At 37.9% G+C, this 19939-nt stretch overlaps 1 protein-coding gene across 1 annotated transcript in view; it reads right to left on the reverse strand.

Annotated features, from left to right (window-relative positions):
- LOC126365881 (dynein axonemal heavy chain 6) overlaps positions 1-18986 on the reverse strand; it is a 1020408-nt gene extending 1001422 nt beyond the window's left edge. Inside the window, exons 1-2 of the mRNA XM_050008578.1 lie at positions 18906-18986; positions 791-906 (exon numbers count right to left, since the gene is read on the reverse strand). Coding sequence (XP_049864535.1) covers positions 791-891 — 101 coding nt within the window. The 5' untranslated portion in view covers positions 892-906; positions 18906-18986. The remainder of the gene's footprint in view (positions 1-790; positions 907-18905) is intronic.
- Between the last annotated feature and the right edge of the window lie 953 nt (positions 18987-19939).

Raw genomic sequence — 19939 nt, forward strand, 5'->3', positions numbered from 1 at the left:
AAGCTCTGATTGTGTCAAGGCAGGGGAAGGAAACTGGAAGTGCTCTTTCAAAGGAACCATATGGTATTTGCCTAGAGTGATTTAGGGAAATCACAGAAAATCTAAATCTGGATGGCCAGACACGGATTTGAACCATAGTCATCTCAAATGCAAGCCCAGTGTGCTAACCACTGTACCACATCACTCAGCCTCTGTAATTAGTGACACCTTCTTTGCAACCTTTCTTGTGTGAAAGTGCATTAAGACAAATTTCCATTCTTCTGTTATCTTTCTGTTTTCCATACTTAATAAAAAAACTATTTTTTATTCTTCATAGCTTCAAATGCTTTTGTGATTTTTTCAATGGTTGCCTATGTATCTTCTTACTGATTATCACAGAAATCTGAAAATTCCGTTCTGTGTAATTTGGTAGCTTGCCATAATATTTGTAATATTTCACAATTTTCAGAATTATTCAAGCCAGTTCTAATTATTTAACTGCAAAGTAAATATTTAGTTCTTGTCATGCCTTTGATTTATTCTTGAAGGTCTCATAAAAATGACTGGAAATATTTATTGTGACTTTTCTTTAATTTCTGTACATTATTATTCAGGCAGCTCTAAAATTTTTTGTAATTGTTGCCATGTTTAAATTGGCTATCATGTTCATTTCCAGACCATATCTATTGCTTTTTATGTCTGGTCAACCTAAGTGTATTGTTGCTGTCATGTGGATTTGCTGAGATAGCTTTCATCAGTTGCATTAAAACATTCTAATGTAATTAAAATGCAAATATATCAAAACCATTACCGCCTTGGTTTTGTAGGAACTTTCTCCAACAATCGTTCAGCCAGAGGATTATATTCATCTGAGTCTCTAGATTGTGGAGATAGTCTTGATTCTGCATCCATGATGGTTGATTATATCTGAAACAGAGAAAAATTTACACAAATACAGATAACACTATAACAAAATATTTGCATATTACCCATGTAAACAAAATAAGATTGACTTATTATGAAATTTACACAACAAAATCAAAACTGACAGCCAATCTTAAATTTCTGGATCCACCTGTTTCTACCCTAAAACTGCTAAAAATAAGTTACAGAACAAGAGTTCATATACACGACAAATGTAATGAACCATAGAAATATAAACTAAATACACTGTCCCACACTCTCACAGCTTTGGTTTTCCACCAGTCACTTCATACTGATCACATTATCTGATTCATTTGAAATATTTCCTTGATCTTTCTAGGTAAATTTTGGTATGGTTTGAGGCTTGGTATCTTTTTTTAATTTCTTACCAGGTAAACTCTAGTTCTTGCATTGAGTTTAAATATACAGCTGTTTGTAACGTAGTAGAGTATATTTTTCTTATACACAATTATATTTAGAGTAAATCAAACAATGAAAATTCTAGGATGGAGAAACGATGGTATGAAATACAACAGAGTGCTACACACCATGCAGAACAGACAGTAAGCAGCAGGCAGGTGCATTTAACATATATTTAAAAGTAGACTAAGGTACTGGATAAGTCCTTCCCCAGGTGTAGGAAAAGACACATACTTTCTTTCATATATGCACAACTCACACACACATGGCCACTCTGATCTAAGGGTACTAGGCACAAATTCATGACATATGTAGTCTGCTTTCTATACTGGGTGAGTCACCTATCATTACCACTGGAAACACCTCCCAAACCACAACAGACACTGAATAATGAATTCCACAGATCAAAAGTGAGGAGAGAGGCTGGTGTAACTGGTTAATTCAAACTATTGAGAAATGCATGGAAGAATGATTTTCAACACATACTTATGTTGTTGTTTTTTTTTTTTTCAAAGGAAACCTGTTTTTATTTTTAGCACAACTGAAAATAGAAAAAAAACTTAATCAATGCCATTTCTTACATTGTAAAATGTTTATTACATCCAGAGTAATTTTTAAGGTAAAGTTGATGCTTGGGTTACTCCTCAGCAGTTCAATCATGTGTATCAGAGAGAACCGAATTAATCAGGAATACAAAAAGAACGGTGATGTAACATAGGTACAGAAGAGACAGGAGCAGCATGTTATGTCCACATGCTAACATTTTTATTATCCTTTTTCTTTGAAGGATACTGTACAGCACTGATGTGTTAGAAGGAAATGTACATGAACATGAGAATGTAGTTAAACTCACAAATTTGTTTTTTTGTTTTCAATTACAGAATGTAAAAGAGAGTGTCCTGACATTTCAGGCCAATAAATGTTCAAAGTAGTGCCCATCATTTGCTGCATACATTTGCAATCTAATGCGTACTGAATGTCTTACCGATGAAGTACATCTGGGGTAATGTTGCCACAAGCTGCCTCAATACAATGTTTCATATCCTCTGGGGTTATACACATCACAGTACACGTTCTCCTTTAATGTACCCCACAGAAAGAAGTCTGAAGGCGTAAGATCAGGAGAATGGGCTGGTCAGTTTATGCATCTGCCATGTCCTATGAACATTCTGTCTAGCGCCAGCCTAGTGTTCATTGCAGAATGTGCAGGAGAACCGCCATGTTGATACCACATTCATCTACGCATCTCCAGTGGGACATTTTCTGACAATGTAGGCAGATCATTTTGTAGAAACTCAATGTATTTTGCAGCTGTTTGGATGCATTGAATGAAGTTAGGGCCAATGAGATGGTCGCCAATTACTCGGCACCAAACATTTACATTCCACGGTCTCTTTCGCTTTACCTGTCGAAGCCAGTGAGAATTGTCCACGGACCAGTAATGCATGTTTCGTAAATTTGCTGCACTGTGGTTTGTGAAAACTGGTTTGTGAAAACAGGTATAACTGCAACACATTCTCTGTTAATGCCCATTGACAAGAATTCACTCGATTATTAAGGTCATCTTCATGTAATTGCTGATGCAGTGACACATGATACAGGTGAAATTTGTGATGATGAAGTATGTGCTTTGCACAACTTTGCCTCTAGTGATGTCAAGTGAACTCATGTGTGGGTTCACGGCAACAGCAGCTAACACACCAACCGCACCTGCTTCTCCTGCGATGGGGTTTGTTATGGACCCATCTGCATGTTACAACCATACCTGTTGCATACAGTTGTTTGTTGATGTTTTCAAATGTGTGGCACATTGGATGATCTCTGTTTCTGCATATGACCTGCAGTTTGCAGCTGCATTTTGTCTACACTTGGCATAGATGAGTATCATCTCTGCCTTTTCAGAGTTAGAATAAGCCATTTTCACAGTTATTACAACACTGTACACACTGTTGTACTTGGGACTCTCTCACATTCCTACTGTGCGTATATCTGTTCTTACTTATGGACAGTACACTATCATAGACATCTGGTAACACAATGTACTACTGTTATTCTGAGTACAGGACTAATTCAGCAAGCGCTACATGCAGACACTGAGACAGCCAAACTCATAAACATCGTACTCTTCGTAAACATACCCCTACAGATCTTGTTTGTTACAACACCTGACTGAAAGTCTGAAGTTCAAGCATCAACTTTACTCTGGATGTACTTAGCATTTTACAATGCGACATACAACATTGATTAAGTATTTGTTTCTATTTCCAGTTGTGTTAAAAATAATAACAGCTTTCCAATAAAAAAAGACATAAGTATGTGTTGAAAGTCATACTTCCATGCATTCCTCTATGGTTTGTATTCACCAATTCCACCAGCCTCTCTCCTCACATTTGGTCTGTGGAATTCATTATTCAGTGTCCGTAGTGGTTTGGGAGGTGTTGCCAGTGGTATTGTTTAGTGACTCACCCTGTAGATGCTCACAGGAGTGTGAACGGGAATGCATTATGTAAATCTTGGTGTCACTCGCATCCACCTAGAAAAGTTTTTACTGAGTTTAACGAAGGTAATGTTGCCCTGATATATTTTACAATGCCCTTTTGCTACACTGACTAAAGGATCCTTCTAAGAAATACCAAATTAAGATAACCTCAAGATGCCTAAATAAGGCAAAATGCGTAGTTGAAACATAAAAATTAAAACTGCAACCAAGACTTTTTTTAACCATTACTAATACTAAATATTATTCAGTTTTGATAAAACTTAATATATTGCCTTTTGTTATTAAAAAGAAGCTGGCTGCAAAGTCTCAGCTTTCTGGATGGGGTATTTTCAAAATTACAGAAAATTACCTAAAATACCAAAAACCGACACCTAGGGAATTAAATTAGAAACTATAATAGTTTATCTTTTGGTATTAGTTGAAAACATAAACAGAACTCTCAGTGTGCAGAATTAATTAATTGAGATTTTCATATTAAAACTTTAATTTTCATTTTCGTGATATAAAATTCAGACAAAATTATTATTTATGTCTTATGTCATCGTGGGAGTAAATGGGAGTGAGTGAGCGTGTGTATGTGGAACATATGTTAAATTTCAAGTTTAATTTTATGTAATGCATTACACAATCATAGCGTGGGAAAGATGTTTGTACGCACATTGCTGATGGCGTATGTCCAAGCGTACTTGTTTTTGTAAGAAGGCAGCCAGAATAGTTATTTGTAGAGTAATGTTTTCCTAAAGTAATCTCAAGATTAATTTTTGTTTGGTTTCAATTAATAAACATTATAGTAATAATTTGCTTGTCAAAGTGACACCAATGAATCTGATGTAGTGATTGGCTCAGAACAGCTTAGGCGCGAATACGATCTTGAAAGATTGATCTGATTGGCTGTTCATTTGATCAACCAATCAGAGTGAAGTCTTTCCCATGCTCTATCAAGTAGTATATGCGCTGTGAGCAATGTCATTGAGAGGGTCGTGGACTAGCTTTTGAGACGCAAAGGTCATGTTAAATGTGTCCACCCGTAAAACGTGTACCATGAAGAAATGTTTGGTCCTTTGCATTCAGATGGACTTGTTATGGTAGCTTTTGTTGCTACAACCATTTTGTAAAAGTTTGAGAGTCGTGGGATATTTTGTTCGGGAGATATATGCATGTGACTTATTGGACTTAGAAAACTTCGCGTGGCGGTGTTCTGTGTTCTACTTCAGAATATATTTGGTGAGAAATCTATGTGAAAGAAATCCAGTGAATAACTTATGTAAGAAATCAACATTATGTGTAGAAAGTGACTGTATATCCGTGTGATTATTCTCTGAATGGACTTAGGAGACTTCTGGATGCTTTACGTGTGACATAAACTGGGAATTTATAATAGCAGTTCTGCATGATAAATGTGGGCTGATGACACATGTTTAAGCAAAGAAACTAAAACCTACTTTTACCAGATTTCGAACTTTCAATGAAGATCAGCACTCCATTTTCCACCCAAAAATTTATTATGAATATTACAGGAACAATCATAATCAGATTTATTTGAGATTTACACGCCCTCAGTAATTGTAGATATTAGGTGCTGTTTTCATCAATGCTGCTTTTTCATCACCTTGTAAGTATCTACATTGCAGAGTGAAGGGACATCGAGCAGATGCCGATCTGAGGTAGGGGAATATCAATTTGCAGCTTGCTTCAATAACGGTGAAACTTAAAGACAGTTCTGTCACACACACATAAAGTAGTTTCTTTTAATTGTTGTTGTATGATATGAAATTTCAATTTTGCCACATAAAACATTTTATTTTTAAAATATTATAATAAATATAATGTTATATATCCAAGGATATGGTGGAGGCCATGTCTGTGTCTATCAGGCATACAGGATGCAGTTGTCCACAAGTTGTGGCTAACATCGGCAGTGATGTCTGTCACTAGGATTCTGATGCTATCCTCAGTTTGTACAGGCAGATGGTGGATGTGGAGTAGACTGCAGGCCTCGCTTGCAAGGTTGCAAGCAGAGCTAACAATTTGCAGCAATGTTCCAGAACTGATCGAGTTCCTTTGGTTTGGTGCCATGTAGAGGGTCTGAACAAAAACTCCATCAATTCTGTGAGGTCTTAGCTGCAGATTTCTGGACCCGTGTTATGGAGTGTTGAATTCTCCTTGATAAATCAGGGGTGCACTACACAAAGGCAGTAGCTGCTTGGGTAGCAGAATACTTGTGGAGTGCACATGGTGGTTTTTCTTAGGCTAGGCAGTAGTTTGAGTTCTTCTAATGAACACTCACTAGTCAATACACAGAGGGTGTGTGAAATTTTAGAATCTATGCCTCCCTGGTGTGTGAATATCTTTTGTGTTGCTATGGGCAACTACAGACACTATAATTTATTTTATTGCGTGTATTGAACTTCATGTGTGTAATTCATGTAGCTTGCTTAATGTATTAATAAGTTGTTCCAATCAAAAACCGCCCATAAATTACTCTGCTAACAGATTATAAAATGGCGCAATATTCTATAAAAAAAATTATGAGACCACCAGTTTGGGAAAATTAGCAGCAGCGTGTGGTAATTTGGAATGAAGTAATCACAAAAATCATGGTGCCAGGAAATACCAATTCATTGCCTACGGTCGAGAAACTGATGTGAAGAGAAAACTACAATACCTGGCAGTTCACTATGCAAACATATTTAGAACATGAAGAATTGTGGGGATGCATCATTGGCGAAGTATGGGATGCAACTAAAGTTTGTACAGCAACAGCCAAAATTATACTATCCATCCACCTGTCGATATATGTTCACTCGCATAATACATCTACAGCAAAAGAAGTGTGGGGCAAGCTAAAGCAAGTCTACAAAAATTCTGGACACTCCAGAAGGATAGGGTTACAAAAAATGTTACTGCAGCCAGACTGGAGAATTGTTCATCAGTAGAAGAATATGTGTCAAAGATACTTTCCACATCACAAAAATTAAATGGCTTGAATTTTGAAGTTAAAGAAGAATGGGTTGGGTGTACTCTACTTGCAGGATTACCAGACAAATATAAGACTATGGTAATGAGCTTAGAAAATTCAAACACGCCGATCACAGGAGACTCCATAAAAAAATAAATTACTGTAAGAAATAAATGATGAAGCTTGTAATAAACAATCAATTAGGGATGCTGCTCAGTGAGTCAACAAGAAAAAGAGCGATGTAATATTCAAAAAGAGTCCCAGGTGCTATAACTGCAACAAGTATTGGCATCTGACTAAAAACTATCACAGCAAGAAGAAAAACAACAACAAAACTTCGGCCAAGACAGCCAGCTACCAGATGTTTCTCACAACAGCAGCAGCAGGTAAAGATACATGGACAGAATGGTACGTACACTCAGGCGCATCAGCGCACGTGTCTAAATATCCCTGCAATTAAAGTTGTGTTCAAGCATTGACAGGCTCGCAAGTTTTAATAGCAAATAATGAAAACATACCCATAAAAGGTATAGGATCTTCATTTGTAGATGTTCTCACTGGTAACAAAAAAGCTAGAATCAAAGTAGAGGATACTCTGTATGTGCCTCAGCTAAGCACAAATCTACTGTCTGTTAGTAAAATAGAAGAAAAAGGTCTTTTAATTTCATTTGACAAACAATGTTGTCGTATTTACAACACATGCAAAAAAATAGTAGAAAAAGGTCTTTTAATTTTATTTGACAAACAAGGTTGTCGTATTTACGACACATGCAAAAATGTGGTTGCTAGTGCGTCATTAGTAGACGGTATGTACCAACTAGCTCAACCATATGATCGAAATTTTGAAGCAAAATCTGTATTGCAGGCAAATAGTGCAGACTTGTGGCATAAAAGACTAGGTCATCTGCTTTCTGAAGCTATGGATGCACTTTGTAATGGCCTAGCCAGTGGAATTTCATATAGGAGAAAAAGCAAAATGCCTGCTCTTTGAAGCAAATTTGCCAAGTAAATTCTGGGCAGAAGCAGTCTCCACTGCTGTTTATTCAATTAACAGGTCCCCGATTAATGCACTACAGAACAAGACCCCTGAGGAAGCCTGTACAAACAAGAAGCCGAATCTTAAGCATCTTAGAATATTTGGAAGTAAGGCATATGCTCACATTCCAAGCACCAACAGACAAAAATGGGACAAAAAATGTGCTGAGTGTATTTTGGTAGGATACTGCAAAGATTCAAAAGCATACAGACTTTTTGAACCAAACTGTCAGAGAATCATAAAAATGAGAGATGTGATTTTTGATGAAGATACTTCGAAACAGTGTAAAGAGGGAACTGAGTCAAAGGAACCAAGTCGACTGTTTCTCCCAGTGACAGAGAAGAAGCAAGATGAAGTAACTACAACTGAATTAGAAGAAACTGAACCTGAACCTGAGAGTGTAACAGCCAGTAGTAGTTCAATGAATACTAGCAGCAATGATGAAACAAGTACAGACAATCCAGTTAATGATAATGAGTAACTGCAGTAAATATGAAGGTCATTGAGAATTCCAAAGCCAAAGAAACTGCATGACTTTGTAACTTATCAGTCTAAAAAGTCAACTGACTCCAATGCTTTGACATTAGAAGAAGCAATGATGTCAGACAATGCTGAGAACTGGCTGAAGGCAATACAAGATGAGTTACAATCTCACAAAGAGAACCACACATGGGAGTCTGCTGATTTACCTTCAAATAAAAAGCCATTAAAAGCAAAATGGGTATTTAAAAGAAAGAAAGATATGAAAGGTCTCATTGTACACTATAAAGGATGGCTACTGATAAAAGGTTGTGCTCAGAAGCAAAGGCCTGGACTACGATGAAACATATGCGCCAGTCATAAGATATAACTCATTAAGGTATTTATTTGCTATGGCTGCTAAATATGATCTTGACATAGATCACTTAGATATTGTCACAGCTTTCTTACAAGGTGACTTACATGAAGAGATTTATGTGAAAGTTTCATAAGTAGATCCAGTTACAAATACAGTGAAAGATATTGGTGTAAAAAGACTGAAAAAGGCGGTATATGGACTGAAGCAAGGTGGTGGCTGCTGGAACTTGAAATTAGATGGTACACAATTGAATCTAAACTTCAAAAGGTCAACAGCTGATCCTTGTGTCTATTATAAAAATCAAGGTTCAGACATTTTAATAGTTACAGTTTATGTGGATGATATGCTCATTTTCAGTAACAATTTACAAGACAGAGATGCTTTTAAAAACAAACTCTGAGAAAAATTTAAGCTGAAAGATCTTGGTGAAGTTACAAACTGTATAGGCATCTGAATTACTAGGTACCACAAAGAAGGTTATTTGTGAATGGATCAGACACACTATGTGGAACAAATTCTCAATCGATTTAATACGGAAGAGTGTAACCCAATATGTACACCACTGGACAGTAATCAGAGGCTCATTCATGATATGCATCTGAAAACAGAACAAGAGCAAGAGGCTATGAAGAACATACCCTATCGCGAAGCAATAGGTAGTTTAATGCATGTTCAGTTAGGAACAAGGCTGGACCTAGCCTTTCCTATAGGAATTGTTAGCCATTTTTGTAATAATCCAGGCACAGCACACTGGCAAGCAGTCAAAAGAATCTTCAGATATCTAAAAGTACTAAGGATATGAAACTTTTGTTCTTTAAATCAGATGACTGCCACATGTAGGTTGCTGTGATACAGATTCGGCCAGCGATTCTGAAGACAGAAAGTCAACAACTGGATATCTTATTAAATATCAAGGAGCAGTGATATCTTGGCAGTGTAAGAAACAGCCAACAGTGGCCTTATCTACAACTGAGGCAGAATATATGGCTCTGACCTCAGTATGTCAGGAGGTTCTACTGCTTCAAAGGCTACACAATGAAATATCACCAAACCCCAAAAGAGACCCTGTCAAACTATTATGTGACAATAAGGCAGCAATTGACCTGTCTAAGACTAGCAGCTATAAGAGTCGAACCAAACATACAGATACAAAACACTTCATAAGGGAAAATGTAGAGTCAGCACAAAGTACTGTGGAGCACATACCTTCAGACCAAATGCTGGCAGATATGATGACCAAATCTCTGACGAAGGCACGCCATCATCTGCTACTACAAGATTTTGGACTGAGAAAGTTGTTTTTTGTTGTGTGTGTGTGTGTGTGTGTGTGTGTGTGTGTCTTTGTCTTTTTTGGCAGGCATAATTCTAGTCAGGGTGTGGGAGGAGGAGGAGGAGGAGATTACTGTTTAATGTCCCGTCGACAACAAGGTCATTAGAGATGGAGCACAAGCTCGGATTAGAGAAGGATGGGGAAGGAAATCGGCTGTGCCCTTTCTAAGGAACCATCCCGGCATTTACCTGAAGTGATTTAGGGGAATCATGGAAACCTAAATCAGGATGGCCAGACACGGGATTGAATCGTCGACCTCCGGAATGCGAGGCCAGTGTGGGGGGTGTGGGATTTTCGAATCTATGCCTCCCTGGTGTGTGAATATCTTTTGTGTTGCTATGGGCAATTACGAATGCTATGATTTATTTTATTCCATGTATTGAGCTTAAAGTGTGTAATTAATGTAGCTTGCTTCATGTATTAATAAATTGTTCCAATCAAAAACCACCCATAGATTACCCTGCTAACAGGGTGAGATCAGACTGGATACAAAATAAAGACACTTGAACTGTGAAAATCTTAATAGTAAATTGTGAAGTACTCATAACCAAGTTTCTGAATTTACTATCCTCCAGGAAAGTTGTCACACTCAAATTATTCTCAGGACCAAGAGCTGTCTGAAACCGAAAATAAAGAGCTCTGAAATATTTAGCAAGGCATAGAATTTACATCAAAAAGACAGACGGGACACCATAAGAGGGGTAGTGTACATTTCAGTTAATAAAAATATTGTGTTTATTGAGGTCAGAATTGAGTCTGCATGTGAAGTTACCTGGACGCACGTAACACGTCAAGGCAAACTCAAATTAATTATAGAATTGGTTAGAAGGACACCCACAACTGAGCTTCATACTAGAGTCAGATAAGTAACTGCTTCAGTTGTAAAGAGTTTTATTGGTTCAAAATCAAGACCAGTTTGAGGCAATTCTAAGCCCATCTTCAGATGCACAAAACTGCAAAAGGGAAAATTATTGAGATTCACATTCTTAGTCACTCAGCATTTGCATGTGCAATAGACTTTGTCAGCACATTTACTTCTTAACATTACAAAATACATATTGATATTTACATTACTGTACTTAGCATTTCATAAAAATATCTTCTATAAAAGCTATGGAAGGATACTGTATAAGACTTAAAACTTGTTCATTACAATAATAGTGGGGATTCACTGTCCAATGATAAATATGAGGCTGATATGGACAGGCTAGTCTACATGAAAGCACAGATGTTGCACCAGATAGTCACAAAATAACCTAATGAAAGTGGGCATTCAGAGAAATAAAAAGGGAGAGAAATAATGAAAGAAAGTCACTGAACAAGGTAAGGTAGCTTACACCATCAGGCACGTGGCCACCGCACACCGTGAACACTAGGCTGTGGACAGGTGACCACCATTGTTCAGTTATGTTCTCTCAGTATTTCTCCCCCTTTTTCTTCCTTTGACTGACCACTTTCCTTAGATTATTTTGTGGCTGTCTGGTGTGACACCCATGTTTTCATTCTGACTAACATGACTGTATCAGGCTCCCATTTATAACTGGTCAGTGAATCCCCATTATCATTTATCCTTTTGCAGTTTTGCACACCTTGAAGATGGGCTTATATCTGCCCCAAAACCGATCATGATTTTGAACCAATAAAATTATTTGCAACTCTAGCAGTTACTTTGCTGACTCTACTAATTAACAGCAATTATGAAAAGGATAGATTGCTACTCACCGTGAAGATGACACTTTGAGCTGTAGACAGACACAACTGAAGATCTGGTACACATTAAACTTTCGGCCAAAGCTTTCATCAGGGGAAAAAAAAAGCACTCACACAAAAAGCACACCTCTCTCTCTCTCTCTCTCACACACACACACACACACACACACAGGCTGCTAAGTGAAAGTGAAACAAATTGAATGGGAGCAACAATCCATAGTGGAGTGGGGAAGGGGCAGGGATAGCACAGTAGGGTTGGGGAAGACGAAACAGTGCTCCCTGGCAGAATATGCAGGAACTAAAGGTGGCAGACAAGGCTATATGATATAGCATTGGGAATCTGGGGGGACGAAGGTAAGGCGGAAAAAAAACAGGAGTGGAAAGGAGATAGAGGTGGCAGACAAGACTACCTGGAGCAGCATCGGGTGACTATGGGGATGGAGGGAAAGGAAAAGTAGAGGCAGCACTGTTTCCTCTTCTCCCACTCGTACCCTGATTCCTCTTCCCCCCCCCCCCCCCCCCCCCACCCACCCCTTTGCCGCTCCTGCTCCTGCCTGGTACATTTCAGTTTAGCCTGTGCAGCCAGAGATAGATGTCATGCATGTGTGTGAGGTGTGCTTGCTTGTATGAGTGCATGTGTGTTTTTCTTTTCTGATGAAGGCGTTCACAAAAAAATTTAATGTCTACTCGTCCTTTTGTTGTGCCTGTCTGCAACTCAATATGTCATCTTTACGCAATCCATCCTTTCTGTAATTGTTGATATTTCAAACTTGGCGTTGTTTGTTTCTATTAATTATGAGACCCAATTCCACAATGACAGTTTTAGAATCTTTCAAAGAAAGTCTATGCTCTGTAGGATGGAAATACCCAGATTATGCAATATTAGTTGGAGGTAAGCTACCTCATATAGACTGAGATATCTACGGGTGGTTTGCAGGCGGTAAGGACACACAATCTTGTGAAGTACTTTTGAACACACTTTCCGAGGACTGTCTTGATTAGCTAGTTCAACAGCCCACACACAATATTAATGCTTTACATCTTGTAGATACAAACAGGCTTAATCTCATTAACAGTGTATCAGTAGAGAGACAGGGAGTAGTGAGCACAATTGTCATCACAGAGACGAAGGTTACTAAAGTTAATAGAGCCATCAAGAAGGTTAGACGAATATTTTTGCTAGAAGCAGCAGAGGTAAGAGCAACTGTTAGTATCCCACTTAGACAATGAACAGGCATCATTTAGTTCCAATCTGATGGACATAGAGGTACCATGACCAAAGTTTAAACTGAATGAGATTTTCACTCTGCAGCGGAGTGTGCGCTGATATGAAACTTCCTGGCAGATTAAAACTGTGTGCCGGACCGAGACTCAAACTTGGGAGGCATATAGAAAGCCATTTATCCTTCTTCTACTTGCAAGCGGAACAGGAAAAGAAATAACTAATATTGGTACAAAACACCAACTGTCATATGCCACACAGTGACTGACAGACTATGTATGTAATGTTAGATGTAGGAATAATGTTATTTATTCAGTACTGCTACCTTTGTAACTAGCTGTAGTTCAAAAAGTTATTTTTTAATACATTGTGTATTTGGATGCGCAGTTTTCCTAAATGATACTGCTGTCTGTGTTATTTTTGGCAGTTTCTTTCCCATCTGGACTGTTGTCTTCCTCCTCTATGAGTGATTGTCTGATGGGGCTTCTGTTGTTTCATACAATGGAATTCTAGGTTAACCTACAATTTTTTAAAGTTTATCAAGAATAGAGCCAAACTGAGACCAGCTCCAATTCAGTGTCTCAATTGGAATGTAAACCAGGAACAAAAGCTAATGCTGCAAAATAGCAAGGCACACCACTTGGGCATTGTCACACAACACTCGGGCAGAAAGCACAGAATTTCCACACTACATTGGCATTCTGACAGCACTGCAACGTGAAGTAAGACCACATAACACACACACACACATACACACACACACACACAGAGAGAGAGAGAGAGAGAGAGAGAGAGAGAGAGAGAGAGAGAGAGAGAGAGAGAGAGAGAGAGACAGACACGCACTCACTGAGTGCAAGTGGCTCCACAATATCTAAATGTTTCAGAAAAGTCCCAAGCTGAAGTCTGAAGGCAACAGCTGGGACCTTGTGGTGCAGTGTAGAAAGCTAACAAGTTTAGAAAATGGGGCCAAATTCACTCATCATCACAGCTTGGTAACTTCATAAGCATGAGCTAACCAGTATAAATACATGAACTTCTGAAGCACATGATCAGTCAGTAAGAGAGTCTTGTATTACAATGAATTTACATCAAAGCTGTTTCATGAAGAGCTGCCAATCATTTGTCTGAATGACTTCAAATATATGACACTAGGCAACAAGCCGGATGCACTCCACTACCGTGGGTTGCCACTGCTGCCATCCTCGCTGCCCCAATGAAGTGAGGACTTGAGTGCCTTTTAATGATGACCTATTGCAGATCAATCGTGGGTGATCCCAAGAACTGCCGACCTCAAGCCTTCTGGGAGTGGTGCATTCGGCTGCCCTCTGGCTGTATATAAGAGCAGCTATTTGTGTCCTGGTCATATCTCGTTGGAAGGCCAGGCCATACTTCTGCATGACCACCATCACCCTGTGCACAGTTGTTGGCTGCCAAGCAGGGTGCAAACTACAATGACCCAAGAGCACCTTGGTCGAATGGTTTGCCAAGCTGCCAGCATCACAGCTGGATTAGGAATGTCTGCAGACCTCCAGGCTGTGTCCCATAGAATGCCGCCCCTGCCAAGTGTGCGGTCTCCAACCCCACCAAGCATCTTCAACATCTGCTGAACCTCACAAGTCAACAAGTTCCAAACATGCAAGATGCTCTGTCTGCCACTGGTCAAAGCCCTGGCAAAGGTATTTTTCATTGTATAGATTCTGATAGCAAATGTATTCACGGCCAACACTGACTTACTGATGTCCTAGGGTGTGCCACTGGACCACATTCCCACGCTCTGCTTTAAATGGTTTGGATGAAGAAGATACCTATAGATCATGTGTTGACCAAAGCAGAAAGAAACTTTCACCTTACATAAAAAGATGGATCACTTACAAGATAGTGATCAATAAGTGATGGAACCTTTGCTACTACAATTCAAGGATCTGTTTGATACAAGTGGTCCAACCAGTACTGCCTGTTACACAACATCATATGCCCATAGGCAATAATACTCCAGTCTGAAGGAAGCCATACTGTCTACCGAGGTGTCTACAGGCACTAATGGAAGATTCATTGATCAGCAACTAGAGGAGAGAATAACAGATGGTAGTGAAAGTCTACCGGGTGGAGCGGTACTCAATGGATTGCTGGTATCTGAATGTGAAATCTATCACTGATGCATATCCCACCCCAACCCAAATATTACTGAGACATTGGGAAACTTTGTTCAATGTAAGTATTTTTCAATGAGGGACCTGAGAAGTGGGTGTCACCAGTTAAAAGAAGCTCTATCATACTCTTGGCACCATTTGCAGAGGGACACCAAATGGTCTCTAAGACAAACAAGATTTTCCAGAAAATTTTGTTATGAGAACAGAAAATCCAAGGGCATAACAAAATAGAGTTACAGAACAGTGATATATAAATAAACTATACAACTTTTGATATAGCAGGAGCACAGTTTCACCTTCCAGCTACAATCACCAGTACAACCAAAATCAAAGTATCACAACCTGCATTGTATTGGCTGGAAAACTGTTAGAAGTGATATATGTGTAAAGCCTGACTTTCCTAAGCAACACCTTGAAGCCTGACATATTATACTCATTGGACAAGCTTATAACATTGCAGACAGGACAAATTTCTGCAGAACAAATGTTCTAGCATATCCCGAGATAAATAATGTTGTAAGATCACAACTAAGAATAATACAACTACAAGTGTTGTCGTGGTTCTAATAGCAGTATGTGTACTCTACTTTGCTTTCAACTAAAACTGTCCCACCTCTTGAATTACTCCCGCACTTCAAGCTTCGCATCCTGCACACGCAAAGAGCACATTTCCTTGGGTCTCCACACTTCTAATGCTGGCTGCTTTACATTTGATGAGAACTCTTTTTGTCCACAGATTTTCTGCTTTTCCCTGCAGTTTATTTTATTCCATTTGGTAAAGACTGTAATTCTGAAAATCTTTCAGCTGAATCTAGTTGGTTATTTAAATCGAACTCAGCTTACAAAATTGGTAATTAAAGGCCAACTTCTTAGAAGTGATTGTTACCTCACTACTATGGCACAAGATTGGCTATACTCCCCCCTCCAATGATGAGTATTCTCAGAGTGAAATGTATTACAAATACACTATTGCCCTTAACCTAAATCTTTCTGAAGTGAAGGCAAACATCTATGATACATTTACTGTGTTTTTTATTCTATTTTTATTGATCCAGCTTTAGCAAACAGTAAAGGTTGTTCAAGAGTTATTAGACAGGTCAAAATCACTTAACATCCAACATAAGCATTCTTACACTGGCAGTTCAGCAGGCTGATCTACATTTGACAAAAAAAATTAATGTTTTTGCACATTTAGAAATTATTTTACAGAACAAAAACAATGATTTATTAGGAGTGCCCTAGTTTCCTCTTAAATGCTGGTTCTGGAGCAATTTCTATTTCTTCTAGTTATTTACAGTACTGTTTAATGTGATACCACAGTGGATTATACTTTTTTGATAGGGCAATATTCTGGAAACTTGATATATAACTGTCCTCTATTAGTACAATTATGAACATCTTTTTTGGCTGCATTGGTTTACCAGTTTTCATGATATAGTTCCTTGTGAGCAATATTGTTTAAAGGATAAACAAATATTGAACATTTATAATGCCATGCCCAGCAAAATAAGGTTTCCAAGATTCCATTTTATTAAGGATGCAAATTATCATCACTGCTGTTTGTTGAATTATAATGCATTTTACGATTTGAGTAGAATTTCCGCAGAAAATTACATAGTTGTGAGACTTAGTGCCTGCACCAATGTCTGCTTACCTGTTGTAGCTTTTAATATGTTCAGACGAGTGTGCACTGTTGATAGTTTCTTTGGACAAGTTACATATTCATCCCATTTATATATTAGCACTGTCTGAAACATTTCTGTTTGACATATTGCAAATCAAAAAAAATTGGTACCATTATGTGTAAGGTGACTCATTCACATTTTTAAATTTTAAATTAATTGATGCTGTTTGTTTTTTTATATTATTATTTTGTAGATTTCTTCTGACTTGCAAATTAGGACTACTAGTATATTATAAAATTAGTAAAATACATTAATTATAGTTTTGCAAATATAATCATTTGTAAAACATGCACTTCATTTCATTGTAATGAAGGAAATAATAATGTTGAAGATTTATGTATTCTTTGATACAGTAAAAACGTCTTTTTTTTAATAGCAGTATAAAAAAATTGTTACCCTTTTTATTTCCTTTGCTAATGCAACAAAGATAATTTTTGGTTGATAAAGATCAAGTTTTTGGATGCATATTTCAGTACATACTACTCTATGAAAATCCTTTTTCTTTCCTGTTCCGAAAGAATAGAGCTGACACTAATCTACACATCTGTACAACCTACAGTTTTGTTACCATACGTCTGTTTTTCTGCCTTCTATGCCAGTATTACCTCAGGATGAGTGGAAAATGTTCGTCATTAACCACTTCCAGCAATTCAAATCTATTGTTCTGCATAACTTATGCAGTTTCTTCGTTTATTCTTCCAGCAGACACTTCACTGGGAATTTTTTGTGTATTAATCAATTCATTTTCCGTTGATATAGACCAAACATTTAACTTGTTGCCCATATTTCTATTTCACCTTAGAAATCAAAGATAGGGCTACAATTAAAACGATACGTATAAATGGATAATGCAAATTATTTCAGACTTCAAGGTGCGGAAATAATTTAAGTTTCTACAAGTCGGTGCTATTGCGAGAAATTTTTAATTTTTTCTGTGTGGGATATTAAAAATGAATAGCATTGGGTTGAAAATATATTGTACGAGAGAGTCCAATAATTAAAACACCTCAGGGTAATGGTATTGAAACAAAACTCAAATATGGAATTATCATCGTCACTTAATATTTTCTGTAAGTCACTTCGGGCATTGCCAAGTTTCGTTCATATTGTCTAAACTTTGGGTGCAAGTACGTTTATGGTGTTAGAATGTTAATTTTTTACATCAAAGAAAACTTCTTTTTGTTGCTAGATAAGCTCTTTACTCTGTGTAACTACGTATTTAAGTGATTATTGCCTAAACCTCGAGTGCATTTTACAGTTTTAGAGATCCAGTTGTATGAAAAATACTGAAAGGCGACTACAGTTTCGTAATTTCACTTTTACTCTATGCCTTGCCTTTGCCCTGTTTGTACCCAGGAACTTGTACCCTACTATTGTTTCATATGTTTCGATTTTGTTTCACTCTCAGCAGAGTCTAGACGATCGGAATCTACATTAATAGTGGAGAATCCTAACATCAAAGTGAAGTAGCAATGCTTTTAAATTAACAATTGCTTTAGCGGCAAATGATTCCGCCACTTGCATTACAAATAACCGACTATCGCTACTGGCTACCTTCCCTTCGTATGGCAACGCAATTCAGATCACTAGATTACATAAAAAAAGTACATTAGTGACCAGAACTCACGACTAAACGATTCATACTAGTCTGTACGTTTTCATCAATAGTTTTATGAAATATATATAACTGAAAATAATTGTTATTGTTCGCAAAAGTGTATGCAGGCATTATGATACGCAAATATAATAGCATCCCGGAACTTTACAAAAGTTGGATGAAGAAGACAGGTTTCTCTTAATTAAAGTATTTTAAAACAACTACGAGCTGAAACGAACACACACATAATGGCTAAATTCATAGGCGTATACAAGGGAGCTAAGGCGGCACTTCCCCGCCCTCGCGCCGTCGTGCAACGTGGAGCCTTTTTTTTCATGTACTGAGTGTATAACCATAATTTCTCTCGAGTATACCAACGTTTTTGTCTCATCTACACAATTTATTACTGTGGTATGATAAATGATGAATTCATTTATATAAAAAAAAGGCAATTTTAGAGTCTTGCCCCCCTCCCCTTCCTTTAAAATTCCAGCGGACACCTATGCCTATGTTAGAAAGGTATATGCTATAATTAGGAAATGGGAGCACACTTGCCTTCGAAATGGACGAAAAGTAGTCAAACGAGTTTGGAACGTCACTCTTCCAGTTGGTTGCTCCAAACTTGTTTTCAAAGATGAATTAACAACGTTGTCGCTATAGCAACTACACGCTCCTGGTTTGATTTACTCTCCATTTCGTATCTTTACCTAAGTTACAACGCATAGCATCCATTGTTGTATACGCATATGTATCCGTTGCCTTTCATTTGTACCTCTGTTACGGAACAAGTGGATTATTTCCCCGCAGATATCCCCTGAAAGAAGGGATTTCACTACTTTAAATATGATCATAAACAAAGTACCCCATAGGCAGGAAATAATTACTGAGAAAGTATCTTCATGTAAGACTATTAATATGCAGCTTAACTAAAGTATTTCTGAGTATTGCCAATAAATCGCTGTCTTTGATTCGCCTTCCCCACAACAATTTCTGTGTGTTCTTATCAATTTAAGTTGTTCGTAGTTGCAATTTCTAGGTATTTAGTTGAATTTACGGCCTTTGGATTCGATTGAGTTACCGTCTAACCGAAGTTTAACGGATTCCATTTAGCACTCATGTGGATGACCTCACACTTTTCATTGTTTAGGGTCAATTGCTAATTTTCGCACCAAATCGTTTTGCAAATTTTCTGATCTTCTGATGACTTTTGTAGACTATAAATGACAGAATCGTCTGCAAACAAGACGGCTGCTTAGTTTGCCTCCTTTCTTCCTATGAGTTACTCCGGACTGTGACCTCTCTGACACGAATCTGATTGCATAACTGAGGCGATATTCAATAAGCACGCAATTTGATTACAAGCCGCTTGTGAGGTAGTGTCAAAAGCTTTTCGGAAATCTAGAAATGCAGAATCAATCCGAAACCCCTTGTTAATCGCTCTCAACCCTTCGTGTAAGTATTTTCCCTCTGTGTTGACTGTGAAACCGTTATCTTTGAGGTAATTCATAATGTCGACATGCCCATCGAGGGGCAGGGGGGCAGCTGCCCCCCCCCCCCCCCTAGAAGATATTCGCAGTTTTTTTACTAGT

This window comes from Schistocerca gregaria, chromosome 4 (genome assembly GCF_023897955.1).
Source record: "Schistocerca gregaria isolate iqSchGreg1 chromosome 4, iqSchGreg1.2, whole genome shotgun sequence".
Lineage (NCBI taxonomy): Eukaryota > Metazoa > Arthropoda > Insecta > Orthoptera > Acrididae > Schistocerca > Schistocerca gregaria.